The 22,611-nt window shown below is 56.6% G+C and overlaps 4 protein-coding genes across 7 annotated transcripts in view; 3 read left to right on the top strand and 1 right to left on the bottom strand.

Moving 5' to 3' along the window:
* The window catches only part of SIK3 (SIK family kinase 3), a 259,966-nt gene extending 245,644 nt beyond the window's left edge, over positions 1 to 14,322 (top strand). For 2 of the 4 annotated variants that reach the window (XM_032358638.1, XM_032358639.1), the window contains one exon: positions 595 to 1,483. The gene's annotated coding sequence lies outside the window, so the exon portion shown is untranslated. Of the gene's footprint in view, positions 1 to 594; positions 1,484 to 3,148; positions 3,159 to 14,312 lie in introns of those variants that run through there. The other 2 variants (XM_032358640.1, XM_032358641.1) reach the window with 2 other exon arrangements.
* Positions 6,282 to 8,362, top strand: APOA1 (apolipoprotein A1). The gene is made up of 4 exons (XM_032358648.1): positions 6,282 to 6,381; positions 6,580 to 6,642; positions 6,826 to 6,979; positions 7,608 to 8,362. The coding sequence occupies exons 2-4, from the start codon at positions 6,600 to 6,602 to the stop codon at positions 8,209 to 8,211; spliced, it is 801 nt and encodes a 266-aa protein (XP_032214539.1). The 5' UTR covers positions 6,282 to 6,381; positions 6,580 to 6,599; the 3' UTR covers positions 8,212 to 8,362.
* Positions 10,583 to 13,001, bottom strand: APOC3 (apolipoprotein C3). Its single transcript, XM_032358649.1, has 4 exons — positions 12,940 to 13,001; positions 12,222 to 12,289; positions 11,932 to 12,055; positions 10,583 to 10,867 (listed from the first exon to the last, which is right to left on the bottom strand). Exons 2-4 carry the CDS (start codon positions 12,274 to 12,276, stop codon positions 10,744 to 10,746), a joined length of 303 nt encoding a protein of 100 aa, XP_032214540.1. The 5' UTR covers positions 12,277 to 12,289; positions 12,940 to 13,001; the 3' UTR covers positions 10,583 to 10,743.
* Positions 14,323 to 18,136: 3,814 nt separating the features above from the next.
* APOA4 (apolipoprotein A4) lies at positions 18,137 to 20,657 on the top strand. Its single transcript, XM_032359168.1, has 3 exons — positions 18,137 to 18,301; positions 18,666 to 18,792; positions 19,543 to 20,657. Exons 1-3 carry the CDS (start codon positions 18,253 to 18,255, stop codon positions 20,513 to 20,515), a joined length of 1,149 nt encoding a protein of 382 aa, XP_032215059.1. The 5' UTR covers positions 18,137 to 18,252; the 3' UTR covers positions 20,516 to 20,657.
* Positions 20,658 to 22,611: the final 1,954 nt, after the last annotated feature.

The following is a 22,611-nucleotide window of genomic DNA, read 5'->3' as shown; positions in this document are numbered from 1 at the left end:
GACAACCTGGAAGGTTGGTTGCCTTTATCATCCTTCTGGCCCTACCCACAGACTGAACACCCAGTGGTACACGATGCTTGTCACCTGTCATTCTCATTTTATCATGTGCTATATCCATGGGGTGATTCTTCACACACACACACACACACACGCACGCACGCACGCACGCACACGCTTTTCCCTGTCAGCCTCTTTGACACAGGCAAGAAGAACAGGAGGTTGTCTTGGGCCCTGCCTCCCTCCTAACCTTCTCCTCCTCCCCGGGCATCCTCAGCCCCTATTTTAATTCTTGATCATGTAGGGATTGTTTTGGGTAAATGTTGATATTATTGTTATTATTATTGTTGTTATTATTATTAATAAATAAAAACAAAAGGAATTTTTGTTTAAAAGAGAAATGTTTAACCAGATTCTGTTCTATTTGAATTGTGACTTGCACCTTTTGTTCCAAGTTTTTTATGTAGACGTTGTACTCGTGAGCAGCTCTTAACCTGTGCCCGTGACAGGTGTAGTGGTCCCCTTCCCCCGCCCCGGGGAAGCCGTGCACACGCAACACAACCGTTAGCCGCTCTCTTTGTGTTTCTTCACTGTTAGAAACCAAAGTCTTCTCTGCCGGCTGGGGGCTGACAGCATCTGGCCCCTCTCCTTCCGATCTTCAAGGCAAGAAGGAGATGCTCAATTTTCTGACTCTTGATCCTTTTTCCTGGGAAAGCAGAGTGAAGGGTCCCCAGTCTGCTCCTAGTCTTTCCTCCTGAATTTGCACAGAAGAAAGCGGGTGTCCAGCATGGGTCCTGGTGTTGCCAACAGGATTCCCATGCAGCTTGTCCTTCTCACGGATACTGGCAGCTCAGCTCCTGGACCCAAGATCCCGCAAGTGGATTTCTGCAATTTGAGAGCCTTTCTTGGGATCTGCCCCGCGTTTCCATGCTCCCCAATCTCCCCTCCACTTGGTGAGGCCTCCAATTCCTCACCAGAAGAGGCGACCCGGAAGGCCCGAACAGCTACCGTGTGACTTCTCTGGGCTTGTTCCAGCTCCCAGCCCCCCTCCACCCCCGCTGCCCCCTCGCTCCCGCGCTCAGCCTGTTCTGTTTACGTGGTACTGTGCTGATGGAAGAACAGGCTGCCCTCCGCCAGCGACCACCCGGGTGAGAGCCAACGAGCCGAGAAACCGTGCCATCTTGCGAACTACACTTGTAAAAGATCATTGCTTTGTATCGTAGTAACCGATATGCGCCGTATATGTTGAATGTATATGAATATAATTTCCTATTTCTGCTCTTTGAAAATGTCAGAAGTATTTTTTTCTTTCTCATTTATGTTGAACTAAAAATGGATTAAAAAGATCTCCAGACCCAAACTGTGGCATGAAGACCTTTTAGTCTTTTTTTTTTTTCCCTCCTGGTGGGCAACTTACAAACTTACAACTTAATATCTTGGTTGGACAGTAGGGGGTTGGGAAAATAAAAACCTGATTATAATCTTACGTTGATCTATTATTTGCCTTGTGGTTCAGAGTCTAGCTGGGAGAAGCATCCAGGTGTCCGGAGGCTGGCAGCCGAAGAGGTCCACCCAGCATAAGGTGCAGCTTTGAGCAATCCATTATCTCACCCCTCCTTGTCAAGGAGCATTCTCTAGAAGCCTGAACTCGGCCCACACCGTGTCCCCAGTCACCCAGCTTGGACTCTGCCCTCTTCGAAGGGAGCCTTGGAGTGTGCTGAGTCGGAGGGAAGACCGATTCCTTGAGAGGAGTGGAAGGAGGTCCTCAAAGACCTGGGGCCTTGATGAGGTGACCCCAGTCAGCCCAGTGACGGGATTACCAAATCAGTGTTAGGACAGAAAGGGGACTCTTCCTATAACTTTCCTCTTGTTTTACACCCGGACTGCACAGAGGGCGGGGTGGAGTTGCCAGCACCGTCCCAGGCCTGGCTGAGAGCGGGCTGGCTGAGGTGCTTCTCTGAAGCAAGATGACTAAAGCTGGAAATACTTCCTGGGTTTGTAGAAGGAGTAGGAAGAGGGAACTTACAAAAGCTTCGGCACCCATCGTGAGCTAGAGGGTCACCCTGGGACTGTGTAGAACAGAAAGAGCCTTCTAAGAAGGGGTCTCCTAGAAATCGTCTGAGTGTGGAATCACCTGGGGAAGACTTGACTGAGCGTCTCTAGAAGCGCGCAGCGACACACCCCGGCACCTTCCACATCCCGTAACCACCTCTGCGGTGGCAGCAGCCCCATGAAATCAGCTGGGGCACCTCTGGGCCAGAGGCGGGATGAGCTTCGAGAGGAAGGAGGGTATGGCTAGAGATCTGAGCTCTAGAAGGTAGAAGCCATGCCCACCGATCCTTCCTGTCCCTTCCTTGTGACCTTGTGTCCTCCCTCACCCCACCCCAACCGTGGAGGCCCACATTCAGAGGCCGGTGTGCCCGCCAAGGCAGCAGACTTCAGCTTTGGCTGGCCGCAGAGGAGTCGTCTGCTCTTGGTTTTCTGAGCAGGTGGGCAGGAGAGAATCGCGTTTGGCGGGTTACAGGGCCCTGCCCTGGGGCCTACTGGGGCTCTGTCACCAGAACCTGCGATGAAATTGCCAAAAGGGAAATACAGGGGTGGGAGCCCCTCCCTCCCCTGCTCCATGTGAACCATCCCAACCCCAGGCCTCCCATCCTGATCGGCCGCACACCGTCTCCGTTCAAACGTTCAGAGCAGGGTCTGTGGTACAAGGCCAAGGGCTCAACAGTTAGTCACCGCTGGGTCTCCTCCCAAGACCAGCTCCTTCAGATGCCCCTTCACTGGCTGGTGACCCTTCCTTTCACGTGCCGTGCCATTCATCAAGCAAATATTTGTTGAGTGTCTGTTATGTGCCAAGAGTAGCAGGGGACAGAGTCCTCGCAAGTGCAGACTGACAAGTATGACATGGGGATGGGAATTGTGAAATGAGCCGCTAATCATTCTGAGCAAAATCCACCCCTGCGGTCAGCGAGCAGCCCTCCAGCGTGTTTGGGCAGGAGTGGGCGGGGCCAAGTGGCGGGAGTGGGCGTGGGGGGGTGCACAGGACCAAGCCCTTGGTGATCCTCTTCGGAAACAGTCGCTCTGGAGTGCCCCAAGATCAAGGAAAGAGGCTGTTGGGACTAAGGGCCCACACTGGTGGCCCTCTGCTAAGCAGACAGTGCAACCCACAGGCCCTCAAGGCCTCTTTCGGGCTGCCCCCCGGGGCTGATTCTGACATGCACATAGCCTTCCTTCCCCTCCAAAATCCTAGTAATGAGGGCCTTGGGCTGGTTTGAGGCAAACATCTTACAACAAAACGGAGTAGACAGACACACTAGTGAGCAGGTATGGTGAAAAAGAAAAACTTGTTGCTTGTAAGGATGCTAGCGACAGCACTCCTTAGCCCGGCATGCTGAAGTCCCTAAGCTGGGAAACCAACAAGCCCCTGATCAGACCACCAGGGCTAGGGGCGTCGGAGGCCCCACTGCTGGTGGCCAGCCAGGCCTCCTGACTCCTGTTCCCCATGGCACGAAGTACTAATGCCTGGAGGTCACGGGCAGCTCTTGGCAGCTCTGAAAGGCTGTCTTCTCATACTGCCAGATAACAGCAAGCATATCTGGCTGCCGGGCCTTCCAGGGATGATTGTGGAAATGCTTTGGCCACTGAGGAGATACACAAATGTTGGAATTAAGTTTAGCCATAATATATCAGTAATAAACCAAAGTATAAAAATGGCAGGTGGCTTGGAGTCCAACCAGAAAGCTTCTGAGATCCCCTGTGTGCTGGCTGGGGTGAGCTCTACCCCCCAAAAGAAAGGAGCATCTCTTGGCCTGACACAGCCATGAGCTGCCCCAGGAGGGGACCAGCCTTCTCCCCACCCCCCTGCCCCGCCACAGCTCTTTAAACCACAGGCAGAAAGCTGGGCCGGCCAACTGGCAGCCCAGGCAGCTTGTTCAGGGAGACTGGCTCCCTCTCTGTGGGGCCCCATGGGCCTCTGCGGCTGGGCTGGTCCAGGAACAGAGGTCCCGAATGCCAGCATCTGCAAGTCAGGGGCCACACAGAGAAAATGCGACTCCTTGCCACGTCTGCTTCCAGAAGCCTAGGTCTTAGCTCTGGTCTCACAGCGTAAGTGTGTTCAGTGGGAGCGAACGGAGAGAATGCCAGAAATTTGGGGACACACAGAAGAGTTACTGAGTGCCAGCTACCTTCCGGTTTGGCCACAGATACCCAAATGTAGTGCTTAAAACAACACACATTTATGACCTCAGGACAGTTCTAGAGGTCAAAAGTCCCAAGCGGTCATACTTGGTCATTCGAAGCTGAAGTCCTGCTGTCAGCAGAGGTCATCAGCTGACCCTTTCTTCCGGAGACAGCAGGGGGTCACCTGTGTCCACCTCGTCCTGCTTCTGGAGGCCGGTCCCACCCCCTGGCCTACAGCCCCCTGTAGCTCTGACCCGAGCTGCTGCCCCTCATCTCCTCCCACCATGTCTCCAACCCCTGTCGCGTATGTTTAAAGACCCTTGCGCTGACATCGGGCCCCCTGGATAACACAGGAAAACCACCCACCTTCAGGTCCTTCTAATCACACCTGCAAAGTCCCTTTTGCCAAGTGACAGTCTCAGGTTCTGGGAAGGAGGACCTGAACATCTTTGGGGGGAAGGGGCATTCGTCTGCCTGTCATATACAACACCCCTGCCGTGACTCTAGGCATGGGGAGTTCCATCCTTGTCTTCATTCAGCAGATAAGGGACCGAGGAGGGCAGAGGTTCTCTGACTCGCCCAGGGCCCTACGGCTAACGAGAGACAGAGCTGGGATTCCAACCTAAGGCTGTCCTGCTCCAAGCCCTCTTATCTGCGGTGAAGGACAAGGAGACCCACTACAGTGGCAGAAGTCCGGGGCCCAGCAGCTCTGGGACTTGGCTGACAAAGGGAGTTTCCTGGGTAGGCAGTGAAGGGCACGTTTCTGTCCTGGGTCTACAGCCAGAGATGGGTACAAAGTTCAGCCCTGCCTCTCCTTTGCTGAGAGACCAGAGACCTGGGGCAAATTCAGTCCACTCCCCCCAGTTTCCTCATCTGTAAGACGGCAGGGAGGGGCGAGGCCGGAGTAGTTGGTCCCACAGAGCCTCTCGGCTTGGGCCCCCCACCAGCTTCCGTGACTCAGAGCCCATCAGTGAGCTGGGCTTGGAGGGGCTGAGCCTTCCAAGAGACCCCTTTGGCAGAGTGGCTTGCAAACACCATCAAGCAAGGGAGCACACGGCGCTTTGCCTTTATTTACAGGACTCTCTGGGTCCTCCAACAGCCCCACCATTTTGGTCTCCATTTTACTGATAGGAAACGGAGGCTCAGAGAGATGACCTAACTGGCCCCCGATCCTCCTCCAGGATTTCACAAGTGGGAGGCAAAATGAAGTGAGTAACCAGGTCTCCTGCGGCTCTCCTTAGGCAGAGGTCCTTAGACCTGCCCCGGGAACTGCTGAAGTCCGGTCTCCACTATAGGGCGCACACCCACATGTGAACAGCAACAGTGCCAAGACATAGGGATTAGCTTAAGTGACTGCTCTTTGTTCTGAGTCCTTTTGTGATGTTTAAAAAAAAAACAAAACAACTTTTCTTTTTTGAAGTGCTGGTAGTGGTAGAGATGGGTGGGGTTGGGGGGTGGATGGGTAACATTTTTACATGACAAAATCAAAAGCAGGCACTCCCTGTTGGTCTCCTAGAATTGGTTTGGAAATGTCCGAAGTCCCCGAAATCTCAGGCTGGGGGCCACAAAGCCCTCTCTGCTCTGCACAGGCCGCTTCTTGGCACCACGGGTCCCCTCCAGCTGAGGGTAAGGCTTTGGGAGGTCTGGGAGAGCCTGGAGAGATATGCTGACCTTTTGGGACAAAAGAGGCCACAGGGTGTTGGGGCGGGGAGAGGGTCTGCTGCCCATGGAGGGAAGGACAGGGTGGGGGCCGAGTCATCTCCCTGGAATGCAAGGGGACAGTGGGGGGGGGGACATCTCCTGGGGGAGGAGTCCCAGCCACCCCTGGCCAGCTGGCGTCTCTTGCTTCCATTCCCGGCTGCACTGGCACAGCCAACAATGGCGGACACACATCCCCCCCGGAGAAGGGATGGGTGCCGATGACCCCGACCCTGAGGGCCTGCAAGCCTGCTCCCACCCCCTCTGGCCCCCACCTGAACCCTTTGATCCCTGGCCCTGCAGCCCCCGCAGCTTCCTGTTTGCCCACTCTATTTGTCCGGCCCTGGGGACAGAGCTGATCCTTGAACTCTAAGTTCCACATCGTCAGGACCAGTGAGCAGCAGCAAGGCCTGGGCTGGGCTTATCAGCCTCCCAGCCCAGCCCCTGCCTGGAGACATAAATAGGCTGGGAGAGAGGGCAGCTCAGAGATCGAGGGAATCCTCGGAGGTGAGTGTGGCTGCCTGCTCCCCTGCCTCCTACTCTGGGCATCCAATCTGGGGTCCTGGCCCCAGACTTTGTCCCATGCAGGGGCTCTGGGTACTGAGACCCTCTCCCACCCTGTGCCCTGGTAAAATGGGTGGGGGAGCCCTGGGCTTTTCACACTAGAGGCCTGCCCCACTCAGCCGGGACCCTCTTCTCCTCCAGGTCACCCACATCCCTTCAGGATGAAAGCGGTGGTGCTGACCTTGGCCGTGCTCTTCCTCACAGGTAGGTGCCTCCCAACCTAGGAAGCCAACCATGGGGGGGGGGGGGCTTCTCCCTAAGCCCCTGTGGGCCACCGTCCTGGACACGGGAACAGAGTTTCTCACTCATCCCCTTGCCTCTGCCTCGAAGCCTCTAAGCCAGCCCAGTCCAGAGCTGGCCTGATCTGGGTCTCCCCTCTCACCCCAGGGAGCCAGGCTCGGCATTTCTGGCAGCAAGATGAACCCCAGTCACCTTGGGATCGAGTGAAGGATTTAGCCACCGTGTATGTGGACGCAGTCAAAGACGGCGGCAGAGACTATGTGGCCCAGTTTGAAGCCTCCGCCTTGGGAAAACAGCTGAAGTACGGACCCAACCCGGGGCCGGGAGGGGCTGGGGGACAGGGTCAGGGGTGGCTGGTCCCGCAAGGCAGAGAGGTCTGTGGTAAGATGTATCCAGACTGGCCGAATCCCCACCTGCTATTTCCTGGGCCCCATAGATCCCAGAATGGGATCTCAGTACTCATTTTAGGGAGAATAAGGTCCATAGCACCCTAGCAAGGGGCAGGTCTGTGCTGCCCGGTCAGCAGTCACAGCCCCATCATCTCCTCGGAGGGCAACAAGCGCCTTCTCATTCTTAACTCCCTCCTCTGCTCCTGGCCAGCAACAGGGAGGGCCGTCTCCAGAGAGGGCGAGGGACTCCAAGTATAGAGACGAGGTCCTTAAGGCCCAGCTTTGGGGACAGACAAGACGGGGCACCCAACCCAGCTCCGTCTCTGCTAGCTCCTGGGTCCATGAGGACCGTTGCACCCAGCTGGCCTGGGGGAGGTGGGGTGTAGGGAAAGCCAGGCCAGACTCGGTCACCCGGGGTTGATGCCCATCGGGGACAGGTGCTGCTCGGGCCTCCCTGCAGCCAGGCCGGGGCACCAGGCTGACCCGGGTGCAAGGGAGGCCACCCCTGAGCCCCTCGCTCTCCCCTCCCCAACTCCTCAGCCTGAAACTCCTGGACAACTGGGACAGCTTGAGCGGCACGGTGGCCAAGCTGCGCGAACAGATCGGCCCGGTCACCCAGGAGTTCTGGGATAACCTGGAAAAGGAGACGGAGGCGCTGCGGCAGGAGATGAGCAAGGACCTGGAGGAGGTGAAGCAGAAGGTGCAGCCCTACCTGGACGAGTTCCAGAAAAAGTGGCACGAGGAGGCGGAGCTGTACCGCCAGAAGGTGGCGCCGCTGGGCACGGAGCTGCGTGAAGGCGCGCGCCAGAAGCTGCAGGAGCTGCAGGAGAAGCTGACCCCCCTGGGCGAGGAGCTGCGGGACCGCGCGCGCTCCCACGTGGACGCGCTGCGCGCGCACCTGGCCCCCTACAGCGACCAGCTTCGTGAGCGCCTGGCCACCCGGCTGCAGGCGCTCAAGGAGGGCGGCAGCGCCAGCCTGGCGGAGTACCACGCCAAGGCCAGCGAGCACCTGAGCGCCCTCAGCGAGAAGGCCAAGCCCGCGCTCGAGGACCTCCGCCAGGGCCTGCTGCCGGTGCTGGAGAGCTTTAAGGTCAGTCTGCTGGCTGCCGTCGATGAGGCCGCCAAGAAGCTGAACACCCAGTGATGCGCCCCGGACCCGAGGAACCCCTCCCGGGGCTCCCCTTTCGGCGCATCGGGTTCTTAGAATAAACTTCCAAAGTGGGACACCTGTGTTGGGCTGCGTGTGTTTTGAATCTTCACTTACGATTTTTAAACAATAAAATATGCTCCGAGAACTGTAAATTCTTTTTTTGGGAGGACGGGAGCAGGTGCGGGCCATGGGAGGAAGGGGGTGGGGGCACGGCCTTTGGGCCGGAGTGTGGGGGGAGGGCAGGAAATTCCCTGCCGATTTTGCAGCCCATCAGTTGGAACCTGGGCCCCCTCAGGACCTCCATTTAAGGTTGCAGACCTGTGAGGGCCTGGCTGTTAGGAGGGAAGTAATGCACCAGCGCCCCCTTCCCAAGGATGGCCAAACAGAAAGGAGTAAGAGAGGACCAGGCCAGGTGACAGACAATCCAATGCTAAGTGCCCAGCAAGAGCCTCAGATAAGGACTGCAGCCCTTCTGAGGACCACAAGAAACAGGGCTCCCTCCACCCCGCCAGCCCCCTACCCCACTGGGTGTGTCCACCCTGACCCCCACTCCCCCAGGCCAGGCTGGAACTCTCATGGCCAGCTGGGGTGGGCCTCCAGGAGCTGCTGGGGCGGGAAGGATGAGGGCAGGCTCACATGAGGAGCTTGGCTTTTGCTCCTTCCTCCTTTAGTAATTTAAAAAATGAAGAAACAGATGCTTCCTTTCCTTTTTTTTACAAGGGTTACATGGCAGTCCTCACAGTCCTGCCCTTTCCAGAAATGGCTGATGTTTCTTCCTGCACAACTGTGTCAGTCAGCCATCCCCCCCAACCCCACCCCACCACGGGGCTCCAAGCCTGGTCAGAACAATAATCCCCACCTCTTACAGGGAATCAGCCTCTTGTATTTCCAAGATGCATTCATATCCGTCATCCCACTGTGTTCTTCCCCAAATCCTGGGCAGACAGCCACCACATCCACGGCTCGGATGAGAAAGCTGAAGCTCAAGCCCCTCGCCAAGCAAGGCCAAAGAGCAGGATAGGCTGGGTTGCCCTTTCCAGACCCATCCAAGGTCTTTTTTTTTTTTTTTTTTTTTAAAGCGTGCGGCCAGGCACTCAAGTTCACACGGCTGTGCACACAGGCATACATGTGCCCAAGCATGCACCCCTGTCCGCCAGCCACTCTCCACACTCAGGCCACACGCCCCTGTGTGTGTGCATATGGCCTCACAGATCAGAGACCTGGGCAGAGCACTGATGGAGCTTTCCCTCCCAGCCCCCCACAAGGCCTTTGACCCCCTGCCCCTCCTCCATCTCTGGTGTATCTCAGCAACTCTTGGATCAAGGAGTGGGCTTTGTCATTCTAATCATCCAGAGCTACAATGGGTGTCAAGGCGAGATCTGGGGGAGAACCCTTTCCAGGTGTGGGTACTGGGATCCCTGGCCCAGGTGGGCCAGAAGAAAAGCCCGAAGAGAGAGCGGATGTCTCCAAGTGAGCCTGGATGAATCGATGCCACCAAGATATGTCGAGGAGCCCTCTGGCACCCAGTAGCCGAGTAACTAAGTTTTCTCTGTGTCAGCTGAGCTGGGCTTGAGGTCTGGCTTTGTCATTTGTGGACTCCATGACATTGGGCCAGGGCCTTCACCTTTCTGAGCCTCAGTTTTATCACTGGAAGAGTGAGGGCCTGCTGAAGTAGTCTGTGATTCTGAGACTCCCTGAGGTGAACATCTGTTGGATGGTAGGGACACATGAGAAACAGCCTCTGTTGGGTAACTTGGAGTTCCTTCTTAGCTTCTGGAACACTGGATTCCCTCACTCCGATTCTGGTCTCTGGGAGAATTCAGCTTAGCCTATAGCCACAACAATGACCAGGTGTTGTGCACAGTCTTCATTCATTCATTCATTCATTCATTCGTTCACTCGTTCAAGAAATCTGCAACAGGGACGCGTGGGTGGCTCAGTGGGTTAAAGCCTCTGCCTTCACCTTGGGTCATGATCCCAGGGTCCTGGGATGGAGCCCCACATCGGGCTCTCTGCTCAGCAGGGAGCCTGCTTCCTCCTTTCTCTGCCTGTCTCTCTGCCTACTTGTGATCTCTCTCTGTGTGTCAAACAAATAAATAAAATCTTAAAAAAGATTTTTGCCCCCACTTTACAGATGAGAAACTGAGGCTGATGTAAAATGATGACGCCAAGACCAGAGTCTAGTCTTGTCTTCCTCCAAACACTCCCCATTAGCCTCCTCCTCTCAAGTCTGGCTGAGCGGGCCAGGGGCATGTGTCCCACAGGTCAGCTCAGGCAACCTACCTGAGTCGGACTCAGCCCCGTGCCCACGCGCAGAAGAGCCCACCCCAAACACACATGGCGCGCATGGGATGTCCCACTCACGGCAGCTTCTCATCCAGCTTTATTGGGAGGACAACAAGCTTGGGGCTGGGCCAGGTCTGGGCTGGGGTGGGAGGTGAGAATGCTATCACTCTCAGGTGACTTTCGGGCCTGTCCAAGGAGCTGGCAAGGAGGATGGGCTGGAAGACTCGGGGTGTCGAGGTCTCAAGCGGTTTCCAAGGCTGGAGTTGGCTGGACCTCAGAAGCTGAATCCCAGAACCCAGAGAACTTGCCCTTAAACGTGCTCCAGTAGTCTTTCAGGGAAGTGAAACTGTCCGTCATCCAGCCCCTGGGGTTAAATCAGTGAAGAGAAGCAATGGAGGCGGGCATGAGAGCTCATCTGAAGGCAGTGGGGCCCCCACCATATCAACACTGCCACTTCCCCGACCCTCTCAACCTCACCGAGCAGCACCCCTGAGACCTCAGGCAGGGACCCTTTCACCCGTCACTCCAGGCAGAAGAGATGCTGAACGGTGCAATGGGACCCTAGCCCAAGTCCAGCCTGTTTCTCCGGGTTGGGGCAGACCTTGGTGCCACCCCCAGGTCTGAGGCAAGTTGGACAGGAGCCATCGAGTGGGAGATGCGTAAGTCCCCAGCTCTTGGTCTGTTCTAAGCAAATGATGCCTACCAGGGTTGCACGACCTGGTGGCTCTGAGTGGGGTGGGGCAGAGGGACGCAGTCTCTCATTCGGAAAATCATCAGAGCGTAAATTAGCTGTGTGATCTGGGGCAGGTCATGGATCTCTCTGAGCCTCGATTGTCTCATCTGTAAAACGGCAAATATAATACCCACTCTGCAGCTTCTAAGAATCTGAAAGCCTCAGCAATGGAAATGCTGGCTGCCTGGGGGTGGGCGGTGAGGGGAGATGGCGGGGAAGAGAGCTGAGAGAGGGGGGGACTAGAGGCAGGGCCGGATGGGTGGGGAAGGAGGGACTTCTGCTCACACTGGGCCCCAGTGCTTGGCACAAGGCAGAAACACACACACACACACACACACACACAGCCGAAATCGGGTTGGAGAGAAGCTCACAGGCCAAGCTCCACTAGTAAAGACATGGCAGCAAGAGCTGATGTGGCCTTCCTGAGAGCCTTGCAGGGTCCATAAAGGAGCAAGGAGGGCCTCGGACAGGAGGAGCAGCCGGGAGGAGAAAGGAAGGAGGCCGTCGAGGCTCTCCCATCTCTCCCCCTGCAGCCCAAGGAAGCCCTGGGAGGGACCCCATTTCTCTGAGTGGGACACGGAGGCTCGGAGTCATGCAGGTGCTGGGGGGATGGGGGAGAGCCACAGCCCCACTGCCAGGGCCCTCCTGAGTCCGGGGCAGGAGCTGGTACTGAGCACAGACACTCGGGGGTGTACCTGGCGCGCTGGGCCACCTGGGACTCCTGCACGCTGGTCAGCGTGTCCTGGGCGGTCTTGGTGGCGTGCTGCACGTATCCCTGCATAAGGCCCAGCAGAGAGGGGTCCTCCGCCTCCAGAGCTCCTGCTGGGACAGCTGGGTTGAGTGGGATGGATCAGCCTCTGGGGAGCCCTTCGCTTCTGCCCAGCCACCCACCAGGGCCTGGGATCCTCAAGCCATCCCCACGGGTCCTCCAGGCAGACAGCCACCCTCACCCCAGCCCTAGCCCCGTCCCCATGAAGCTGCTTACGGGCAGAGGCCAGGAGCACCAGGAGGGCAGCGACGAGGAGGACCCGGGGCTGCATGGCGTCTCTGTTCCTGCAGGGAAGCGTCTTGTGAGGAGTACCTTAACCCCTGCCACCCCTCTCCTCTGGGGAAGTGCTGTGGCCCCAATAGTAGATCCTGAGCTGGGTCAAGCCAGGAGAAGGGTCTGCTGCCAGCTAATGTGGGAGCTGAAGGGCCTTCAGACACCAGGGTCTCCAGGGCGAGGCTGAGGGGGAGCGTGGGCCCCGAGGGAGAGAGCAGAAAACCCATCAGACCAGGAGTCGGGACACCAGGGTTCTGGCCTGGTTCCTGCCACTAACAGGCTAGGTGGCTTGGGGCAGATCCCTGCCCCGCCGTCCAGGTCTCAGTTTTCCCGTCTGGGGTACGATGGGGCTCTAAGGCTCCTTGCGGCCTTAACCATGCACAATGAGGGCAGAGCGTGCGCATCTGGAGCCAGTTCCAGTCCCAGCTGTGCCATCACACCCGATGCAGCTTTGGGCAAGGGCCCTGTCTTCCGTGGGCCTCGGTTTCCCCCAGCGTGCCCCCTGGGTGGTGGGAGCTGCTCCCCCAGCCCTGCAGCTTCCTTGGCCCCAGCAAGCTTTTCTCCAGACTGTGCTGGCTGGTGCGGGCAGGGACGCTACTGTGCCCCTCCATCCCGCTCTCCTCTCTCCCTCCCCCTCCCTCGCCTCCCCAGGGGGCATTACCTGGAGCAGCTCCCTCCTGGGATGAGCTGAATAGACAGACAAGAGGGCTCTGGCCTGTTTTATATGGTCTCCTGGACAGGGGGCGCGGAGGGCTCAGGGAACTGGGCAAAGGTCACCTGCTGATCAGTCTAGACCAGGGCCTGAGGCAGGGTGCCCAGATGCAGCCAGGCCTGCTGGGAGAGTTGGGAAATCTCTGGGTCCCCTGGTGCCTACCCTGCTCTGCTACCCTGTGGCCCCAAAGGGCTCAGGCCTTGTGGAGACCCCATTTTTTCAAGCAGCCTGACTCGCCAGGGAGAGGCTGGCGATAGGGGAGGGAGATTAGAGCACCAGCCAGGGGCCTCTGGGCCCATCTCAGCCCTTCACAGGAGGCTCGTAGATCCCTCCCCACCCCCCACCCCCTCGCCCTGCAAACTGAGAAGGCTCAGGAACAACTCGGTATTGGGGTGGGGCGTCTAGAGTGAAGTCACAGAAGACCTAAGGGCAGAGGCTTCTGCGGGGAGAGGGCCACGCAGCGGAGTTCACGCAGCCCCCTTCCCAGCACCTGCGCCTCTGCCCCTTCCGTCCCAGGTGCTGCTCACCCAGGACCCTCCCTGAGCTGAGCCCAGGGCAGGGGGTGGTGGGAGGACAGCAAAGGCTGCTCTGAGCCCAAGGCCTTTGTCCCACCCTCCCTCCCCTCCTCCTCCCCCTGCCCTCTGGACCCACTGATAACATTCCCCTGGGCAGCGGCTGCGGCTCAAGGCTAAGGCCTCCCCCGGACCATGCCGGCCCGGATCGATTTCCAGCACTGAGCCCCTCGCACCTTGGGGCTTGGTTTCCTTAGCTTTGAGACGGCAGCCCTCACGGCCCCCTGGCTGGGCGGGGAGCTGGAAGGAAGCACGGTGGTGGTGTGGCGGGTCTGGTAGGGAGAGGGTGCAGAGGTGCTCTGCAGGTGCTGTCCCAGAGAGGCCACGGGCCTTGCTTGGGGTAAGGTATCCCTGGGCCCACACTGGGAGCCACAGCCTGGATCGCAGGATTGGGAAGGCTGAGACTTTGGAGACAAGAAATCCTCCGTTTGAACAATGCCTTTGACACTGATTCATATGGCCCAGGGCCAGAGACCTAACATCTCAGAGCCTCAGTTTTCCTCCCTTGAAAAAGGGAATAGAATGTAGTGAAAAGAAGCGCCATCTATACCCCAATGTTCATAGCAGCAATGGCCACAGTCGCCAAACTGAGGAAAGAACCAAGATGCCCTTCAACGGACGAATGGATAAGGAAGATGTGGTCCATATACACGATGGAGTATGATGCCTCCATCAGAAAGGATGAATACCCAACTGTTGTAGCAACATGGACGGGACTGGAAGAGATCATGCTGAGTGAAATAAGTCAAGCAGAGAGAGTCAATTATCATATGGTTTCACTTATTTGTGGAGCATTACAAATAGCATGGAGGACAAGGGGAGATGGAGAGGAGAAGGGAGTTGAGGGAAATTGGAGAGGGAGGTGAACCATGAGAGACTGTGAACTCTGAAAAACAATCTGAGGGTTTGGAAGGGGCAGGGGGTGGGAAGTTGGGTCATCCTGGTGGTGGGTATTTTGGAGGGCACGTATTGCATGGAGCACTGGTGTGGTGCATAAACAATGAATTCTAGTACACTGAAAAGTAATTAAAATAATTTAAAAATTTTTTAAAATGCCAATATGCCAAGAGCTGTAGTGTAAAGTAAATGAGATATATATATACAAAGCAACTGGTTCATGGAGGGGGCCTGATAAATCTCTCTTCCTCCCAAATACCTTGTCCATCCCCAGACAGCACACTCTGAAGGCAGGAGGAGCCCCCAGTGTAGAAACAGGGCTTTGGGCAGGCAGCCACCCTCTCAGGAAGAAGCAACTAACCCAACAATACAAAATCAAAGGCCAGAGAAAGTAGCCTGGTTCCACCCTCAGAAATCTTTATTATTGCCTGAGACTTGAAGTTTCTCCATTAGAAATTCATTCCTTTGACTTAGGCCCTGTATTCTGTTAAAATGCAAACAGGTTCCTGTGAAGTAGATATTAATAAACCTATTTTGTAGGTAAGAAACCTAAGGCTCACGGGGCTGAGATATACCCAAATACACAGAGCCCATCACGGGTAGAGCTGGAAAACAGAACACAGGGCTTCAATGACCTATACTGGTACTAAACAGCTTGGAGAAATGAGACCCTCAGGGGTTTACTAGTCACTCAGACCTCTTCCTGAGCAGATTTTGCCAATGTGGGCGGGGAGGGAGCTGATTTGGTCACTGAAAGAACTGAGCATTCAAGAGGGCGGACAGCAATTGTGCCCATGTCACTCTTCTGTTCTGGCCTGTTCCTCCGCAGCAGAGGTGAAGGCCACAGTGGGAATCCAGATCCCAGCTGGGTTGGAGTACAAAGTCCTCAGCCCCTGGGCGTGCTACAATGGACCCTCCAACTCCCATTGCCTGCGTGTGTGGAGTGTCTGGAGAAACCTGTCCTCTCTCTGCTATGTAGTAATGGGCTCCCTGACGCCAGGGAGGTCAGAAGATGGGGCAGAGAGACCCAGCAGGCAGGTGATGGGCTAGGTTGAGAACCCAGGTGTGCAGACCCATGCAGCAGGTGTGTGGCATGCCAAGAGTCCTGGGCCATTTTCTTGTTCAAAGGGCTTGGCGCGTTTGAGTGCCTGGACCCCTCTGGGTGGTCTCAGTAGGGGCTATCTCCGTAGGGGCCCTCCCAGTGGCCAGCCTACATGGCCTGGCCCTCCCTATTCTCTCCCTCCCTCCCTCCCATGCTGGCTCCCCTGGAATGAGGTGACTTCTCTGGGCCTGGCCCAAGACTGGCCCTAAGAAGTAAGTGGCAGCCATGGGTGTTGAAGGGCGGGGGGGAGGCTTGACCACCTGGGACCAGAAATGGTCCTCTGGGGTTGTGCAGACTCTCTGAGCGTCCTTGTGTCCGAGCAAGGCTTAGCACACAAGCCTCTGTGACCCATGCCCCTGCCCCTGGGCTGAACTGGGAGCGCCGCTTCGGCCCTGTCAGCTAGTATCTGTGCTCAAAGAGAACCAGAACCCAGCCGGAGGCAGGGTCCCTTCCTTCCATCCGTAGCTCCAACACTCAGGGCCTGGGCACTCCTTCTCTCCCGCTCCCAGCACAAATCCATTCACAGCCTGATACAAAACACGCCCACTGACACTGGGAGAGAAATGCATTCATTAACGGCACCCACCCACGACACGTCAGGACACAGCACCCCCTCCTCAAGGATGGGACTGCTCACATCGGCCCGCACCCGTCTGCACCTGTCCCTCAGCGGCGCGACCCAGCTTTGTGGCCACCCACAGCGGAAGTCGTGACACACTTAGGTGACTCTGTCCATGTCCTGGCAGATGCTCTCAGACACGCTCAGATAGGTACAGACACTCCCTGTGCGTGTCCACCCTGGCAAGTAAGACAGAGCCTGTCACATGCTGGTGACACTCGCTGCTCAGACCCGAAGTCCAAGAGGTCAAACTGCAGCTGAGGTGTCCTTGGTGACTCATCGCTCTTTTCTTCTCCGGGCCCAGGGGAAGGATGGGGGCATGGAGCACGCATGGACTTTGTGCCCACCCCTGGCCGGCCTGTGCCCGACGAGGGAGCAGGAGCAGGAATGATAGGCCCGTGTTGCAGGGAGGGAAGGCTTTCGAGGTGAAACCTGGCTTGTGCTTGTTGAGCACCTACTGTGTGCTGGGCAGCATTCTGAGCAGGACATGGGTTCTCACTGTATCCTTGCAAACAGCAAGCAGGGACTATTCTACGCCCAGTGGAGGCGGCCGAGGCTCAGGAAGATGTGCTCTGTCCCCACCCAGGGAGTCTGACTCCAGAATCTGAGCCCGACACAGCTGCTAGGAGAAGGAAAGAGCTGCTTCGGGGAGAGGGGCACTCCCTGGTACTAGAGGCGACCGTGAGTGGTTGGGGGGGGCGGATGAACGGTGTGGGCAGCAGAAGGCCTTCTAGCTGCCTTTAATCCCATGAGACATCAAGCCCATGAAGCATGGAGGCCTGATAAGTCAGGGTGAACGCAGCTGTGGTCTACAGGAGTCCAGCTTCCTGCCAGTCCCTGCACTCCTGCATGGGAGCCGATGGTGCCCTAGGACGGGAGTCATCTGGTGGTCAGTGCAGGTGGCATGGTCCAGCAGAGCGACCCACACTAACCAGGCTGCAGTGTCTTCTTGGTGGATGGCTTCCTGTATTTGTGTGCGACCTCATTTGCAGAGAACGCTGGAAGTCCTATAGAAGACTTCCTGTCCTTTAGTCCCGTCCCGCAGGCGCAGTCCCCTAAGAGGCTCAGGTCTTGTGATTCAGCATAGACTGACTGCTCCTGCCCAGGGAGCAGGGCTGGGCTGGGGGCAGGAATCAGGCCTCAGGCCAGCTGATCTCCGTGCATGGTGCACCGCCCCTGGGAGCCCCCAGAGGCCTGGGCCTGCCTCTGCCACTCTCACTGGTCCAAACCAGGAAAACAATACTATTACTAATAACAACAACTACTTTGTCGTGCTAACTCCGCGCCAGGCGTTTTACTACTCCTGCCATGAGCAACCCCCATGTTTCAAAGGAGAAACCGAGGCTCAGAGCTAGGCCCAGTGACCCAGCTTGGCAGTGGTCAGACAGGAAGCACACTTACGATGAACCCTTCCACTACAGGGCCCGGCCCTCCCACTTGCCCAAAGGCTTACTAGAGCCTTCTCCTGCCAGGCACCCCTGGACCAGGGTTCTGGATCTTAGCTTGCTGTCTCCAGCGGTGGCCCTGGGTGTCCCAGTCCGGGGTCTGGTGCTCCGAGATGGATGAGTGGGGGATGTTGTAGGGAAGGGCTCTCTTCCCTGAGACAGGCAGAGGAGGTGTGAACTTTGCCCCCAAACCTGGCTCAGGCCCAGAATTATCAGCAGGGCCTCTGGGACATTTGTCCCTGGCTCGGGGGTTCCCTAGGCCTCCTTTCTCCCAACAACTCGTGGCTCCCCATCCTCCCTTCTGTACCGGGTGGGGCACCCGTACAGAACAGCCTCTCCAGACTGCAGCCCCAGCCCCGGTCTGCCGTCAGCTGCCACGTTGTCTTGGGTCACAAAAGTCCAAGAGGCCTCTTGAGAATGTGTCACCTTCCAGCGTGGAGTCACACTGGGGAGGGAGCTGGGAAGGGCAGCCTGGTGGGGGTTTAAATGTCTGGCTGGCTCTGAGGTCCAGTCAGTTTCGACAGCAGCACAGGTGAGCTGTCCAAGAGCCTCTCTTCTGGGCCTCCTGTGACACCAGGAAGGATCCAGTGCAGTGCAAGTCTCTTCCAGCCCAGCGAGAAGCCCAGGATGTTCCTGAAGGCTGTGGTCCTGACCCTGTCCCTGGTGGCTCTCACTGGTGAGTAGCCTTTGGAAGAGGCTTTCAGGCAGGACCCATCTGCTGCATAAAGCGGGCAGGATGGAGAATCTGGAGCCCAGGCAAGAGGACGGTTCCAAATGCCTGTCATTCCCCGGCTGGACGCAGAAGGCTGCCCACCTGCCATGTGGCTCATAGGAGGGCTGGCGTCTGCCCAACATTCTGCCCCCTGGCTCTGGTGCTTTCCCAGTGTTACATGCCCCTGTAGCTTTTAATGAGGGAAGCACGGGAGTTGAGGGCGTCAGTGGTTGGGCTCCCCCACTGTCAGCCGGTCTGCAGCTCAGGGCTGGTGCGGAGGGCCAAGGAAGGAGATGGGTCCTCATGAATCTCTCTGTTTCCTGCCCAGGAGCCCGGGCTGAGGTCAGTGCTGACCAGGTGGCCACTGTGGTGTGGGACTACTTTAGTCAGCTGAGCAACAATGCCAAGGAAGCCGTGGAACATCTTCAGAAGACGGAGCTCACCCAGCAGCTCAAGTAAGAGGGGCATGGCTCGCGGGGTGGCTTGCAATGGGATGGCAGTGCTGAGCTCAGAGGCTGGAGACCCGAGCGTAGGATACCCACTGCCCTGCCGCTGAACTCTCCCGGGGACCCTGAGGTCTCCAGATCTTCGAGCCACACATGCAACAGGGGGTTAGACTAATAATCCCCGAGGAATCTTCCTGCTTGAACTTTCTAGAGTGTGACAGATGGCCACATGCTAGCATTGAGAGTCACGGGGGAAAAAGAGGGAGGGAAATGTCATGGGAACTGGGTCCTAAGACATTCCAGAAGGATGGGAGCCTGTGAAATCATGGGAAAGGAAGTGGGGATATTTGGGAAGCCTCTGAGGTTGGGCACGTGGAAGAAAACTAGTATTTTGAATCCCTCAAAGACTGGAAGCGGTCCAGAGCATAACATTCTGTTAATGAATGTAATCTGTGTCACAGCACACCTGAGCTGGAAGGACTTCAAAGTCTTCCCTTTTTACTTCACAGGCGTGGGGTGGATGGGGGGAGGGGGTGCCGGGTGGCTGTGACTCAAGGTCAGGGGGAGAGTCAGAAATGCTGGGTAATAACTTAGTCTATTACATCTACTTTCCCAAACCATGATCTACCTGTGACCTTAATACCCCAGAACACTCACCCTTCTCAGGCAGGTGTGTAGGAGATGAGCCAGGCATAAGGAGACAGTCCTGGCGTGTCATGCCAAGTGTAACGGTGGCCCCCTTCTGTCCCTCCCCTGCAGTGCCCTCTTCCAGGACAAGATTGGGCAAGTGAACACCTACACCGACAACCTGCAGAAGAAGCTGGTGCCCTTTGCCACGGAGCTGCACGATCGCCTAAGCAAAGACTCCGAGAAGCTGAAGGAGGAGATCCGGAAGGAGCTGGAGGAGCTGCGCGCCCGGCTGCTGCCCCACGCCACCGAGGTGAGCCAGAAGATCGGGGACAACATGCGCGAGCTGCAGCAGCGCTTCGAGCCGTACGCGGATGAGCTGCGCACCCAGGTCAACACCCACGCCGAGCAGCTGCGGAAACAGCTGACGTCCCACGCGCAGCGCCTGCAGAGCGCGCTGCGCCAGAACGTGGACAACCTGCAGGTCTCCCTGACGCCCTACGCAGATGAGCTGAGGGCCCAGATCGACCAGAACGTTGAAGAGCTCAAGGGACGCCTCACGCCCTACGCGGAAGAGCTCAAGGTCAAGATCGACCAGAACGTGGAGGAGCTGCGCCGTAGCCTGGCTCCCTATGCGCAGGACGTGCAGGAGAAGCTCAACCACCAGCTCGAGGGCCTGGCTTTCCAGATGAAGAAGAACGCCGAGGAACTGAAGGCCAAGATCTCGGCCAACGCCGATGAGCTGCGCCAGAGGCTGGAGCCCATGGCTGAGGAGGTGCGGGGCAAGCTGAGGGACAACACCCAGGAGCTGCAGAAGTCGCTGACCAAGCTGAGCAGCCAGCTGGACCAGCAGGTGGAGGAGTTCCGCCGCAACGTGGGACCCTACGGGGAGACCTTCAACAAGGCTCTCCTGCAGCAGGTAGAGGAGCTGAGGCAGAAGCTGGGCCCCTATGCGGGGGATGTGGAAGACCACCTGAGCTTCCTGGAGAAGGATCTGAGGGACAAGGTCAACTCTTTTTTCAGCACCCTCAAGGAGACAGAGAACCAGGATACACTTGTGCCCGCCACCGAGCAGCAGCAGTCGCTGGTCCCTTTAGACAGCTGAGCTGTCCCTGGCGCTCACGCCCTCCCATGGACACCTGCCCAGCCCGGCCCCCTGTCTGTCTGTCTGTCCAAAGGCAGTTCTGGTACAAGCTTGAGGACACATGTCCAGTGGAAAATGACACTACCTCTCACTACTCAATAAAGCTGCTAAAGAACTAGTCCGGTGGCAATGTGACTTCTCTCTGTTGGTGCGCTGGGGGTGGGACAAACCTGCCCGCACAGCTTAGCGGGGGCCTGAGGAGGATGCTTGGGGGACACCAGGGCTGGGGAGATGACACCGCAGGAGGGGCGAGGGCAGGGTGTGCTGAAAGGGGTGGAGGGGGTGCTTTAAAGGGAGGTGGAAAAAGATGTCACCCATTACCCAGAGATGAAATAGGCAGCTGGCTTATATTCCCTTAGCCAAGAGCTGTTTCTGGAATGCCCTCAGTGTGCACGCCACTGTTCCAGGCAGCAGACAGTGAGCAAAAGAGCTTTTGTGGAGCGCGGGTCTGATGCTGTGCTTCACTCTGAGGGGGCCACGGAGGTAAGCTTGACAGGCTCCCTGGCTTTGAAGAGCTCACGGCACAGTGGGGGAGGCTGTCCGTCCTTCTAGAAGCTCTCCTGGGCCTTGAACTTGACTTACTTGTATGAATTTTGGTTTATTCCTCCCCATCTCACTCTCATGATAGAATTGACTCATGAGGTGAGCCCAGCATCATGAGAGAAGTGGAAGCCTTGCCCAGAACCCCCGTAATGCAGGGGGGATGCCCACCACACAGGGGCACGGGGGGGGGTGGCATTGGGCTGGCTCACATTCGAAGCTCAATATCAGGCTCACATGGAAGAAAAAAAAGCTTAGGTGGTAAATTCATCAGGGCTCATCTCAGAAAGGTGAGGTTTTGCTTTCCACTTTATATATTTTATATAGTATTTAGGATTTTACAATCCTATTTGGAATTACTTTCTTGTTGTGGTTATATATATGTTTGTTTGTATATATATAACATAAAATTCGCCATCTTAACCATTTTTAAGTATAGAATTCAAGGATGTTAATTGCATTCACAATGTTGTACAACCCTTACAGCTCCCTCCCAGATTTACTACCCCAAACAGAAACTCTGTATCCACTAAGCAATTCCCCATTACCTCCCCAACTCCAAGGCCAAGGAAGGGTTTGGGGGCCTGTCCTCCTGTACCCACAGCCCCTGGTAACATTTACTCTGCTTTCTGTCTGCTGTAGGGAGTTCCTGTGAGAGTATCATACAATATTTACCCTTTCGTGTCTGGCTTCTTTCACTTAGCATAATGTTTTCAGGTTCATCTGTGTTAGAGCTGCACCAGAAAATCCTTCCTTTTTAAAGGCTATATAATGGGGCACCTGGGTGGCTCAGTGGGTTAAAGCCTCTGCCTTCGGCTCAGGTCATGATCCTGGGGTCCTGGGATTGAGCCCCATATTGGGCTGTCTGCTTGGCAGGGAGCCTGCTTCCTCTTCTCTCTCTGCCTGTCTCTCTGTCTCTACTTGTGATTCTGTCAAATAAACAAATAAAGTCTTCAAAAAAAAAATTAAAAAAATAAATAAAGGCTGCATAAGACTCCACGTAGCTTCAGACCACATTGTCATCCACTGATTGACTCTCGGGTCGTTTCCACCCTTTGGCTGTTGTGATAATGCCCTTGTGTGTAGAAATATCTCAAGTCCCTGCTTTCAGTTCTCCTGTGTGGACATCCAGATTTGGAATTGCTGGGCGGCGTGGTAATTCAGAACTACTCCGGGATCCAGGCTTTACCACGTAGCAGACCCAAGCCCCTAAACCCAGAAGAACCAAGTACTAGAGGCCCCTGCAAGGGTGGGGGAGGGGTGTTTCCTGGTCCTTGGTGCCGCCCCACATCAGTACCTCCCCGAGGAGGACTCCGAGAGCCCATCCCAATCTCAGGCCCGAAGCTCTCCCAGCTACCTTTGGCTCCTCAGGTGACCTGGACGCCTCTACAGGCATAGGTTAGTGTCCCCGAAGGGATGTCAGCCAGCACCGACGTGGGCCAGGCTGAGATGCTAGCCACACACCTGCACCCATCCCCAAAGCTCAAAGGTCAGAAGTCATTTGAAAACGTCAAAGG

Source organism: Mustela erminea, chromosome 9, assembly GCF_009829155.1.
Source record: "Mustela erminea isolate mMusErm1 chromosome 9, mMusErm1.Pri, whole genome shotgun sequence".
NCBI classification, from domain to species: Eukaryota; Metazoa; Chordata; class Mammalia; order Carnivora; family Mustelidae; genus Mustela; species Mustela erminea.
The sequence above is the reverse complement of the archived record's forward strand: the minus strand, read 5'-3'. Positions and strand labels throughout refer to the sequence as shown.

What these genes read in the sequence shown, in the direction of transcription:
- APOA1 (XM_032358648.1), top strand. Translation starts at nt 6,600, where the DNA reads ATGAAAGCGGTGGTGCTGACCTTGGCCGTGCTCTTCCTCACAG. An exon ending in GGCCGTGCTCTTCCTCACAG is followed by an intron (nt 6,643 to 6,825) that starts GTAGGTGCCTCC and finishes CTCTCACCCCAG; the next exon opens with GGAGCCAGGCTCGGCATTTC. An exon ending in GCCTTGGGAAAACAGCTGAA is followed by an intron (nt 6,980 to 7,607) that starts GTACGGACCCAA and finishes CCAACTCCTCAG; the next exon opens with CCTGAAACTCCTGGACAACT.
- APOC3 (XM_032358649.1), bottom strand. Translation starts at nt 12,276, where the DNA reads ATGCAGCCCCGGGTCCTCCTCGTCGCTGCCCTCCTGGTGCTCCTGGCC. An exon ending in GGTGCTCCTGGCCTCTGCCC is followed by an intron (nt 12,056 to 12,221) that starts GTAAGCAGCTTC and finishes CTGTCCCAGCAG; the next exon opens with GAGCTCTGGAGGCGGAGGAC. An exon ending in CAGGTGGCCCAGCGCGCCAG is followed by an intron (nt 10,868 to 11,931) that starts GTACACCCCCGA and finishes ATTTAACCCCAG; the next exon opens with GGGCTGGATGACGGACAGTT.
- APOA4 (XM_032359168.1), top strand. Translation starts at nt 18,253, where the DNA reads ATGTTCCTGAAGGCTGTGGTCCTGACCCTGTCCCTGGTGGCTCTCACT. An exon ending in GTCCCTGGTGGCTCTCACTG is followed by an intron (nt 18,302 to 18,665) that starts GTGAGTAGCCTT and finishes TTTCCTGCCCAG; the next exon opens with GAGCCCGGGCTGAGGTCAGT. An exon ending in GAGCTCACCCAGCAGCTCAA is followed by an intron (nt 18,793 to 19,542) that starts GTAAGAGGGGCA and finishes CCTCCCCTGCAG; the next exon opens with TGCCCTCTTCCAGGACAAGA.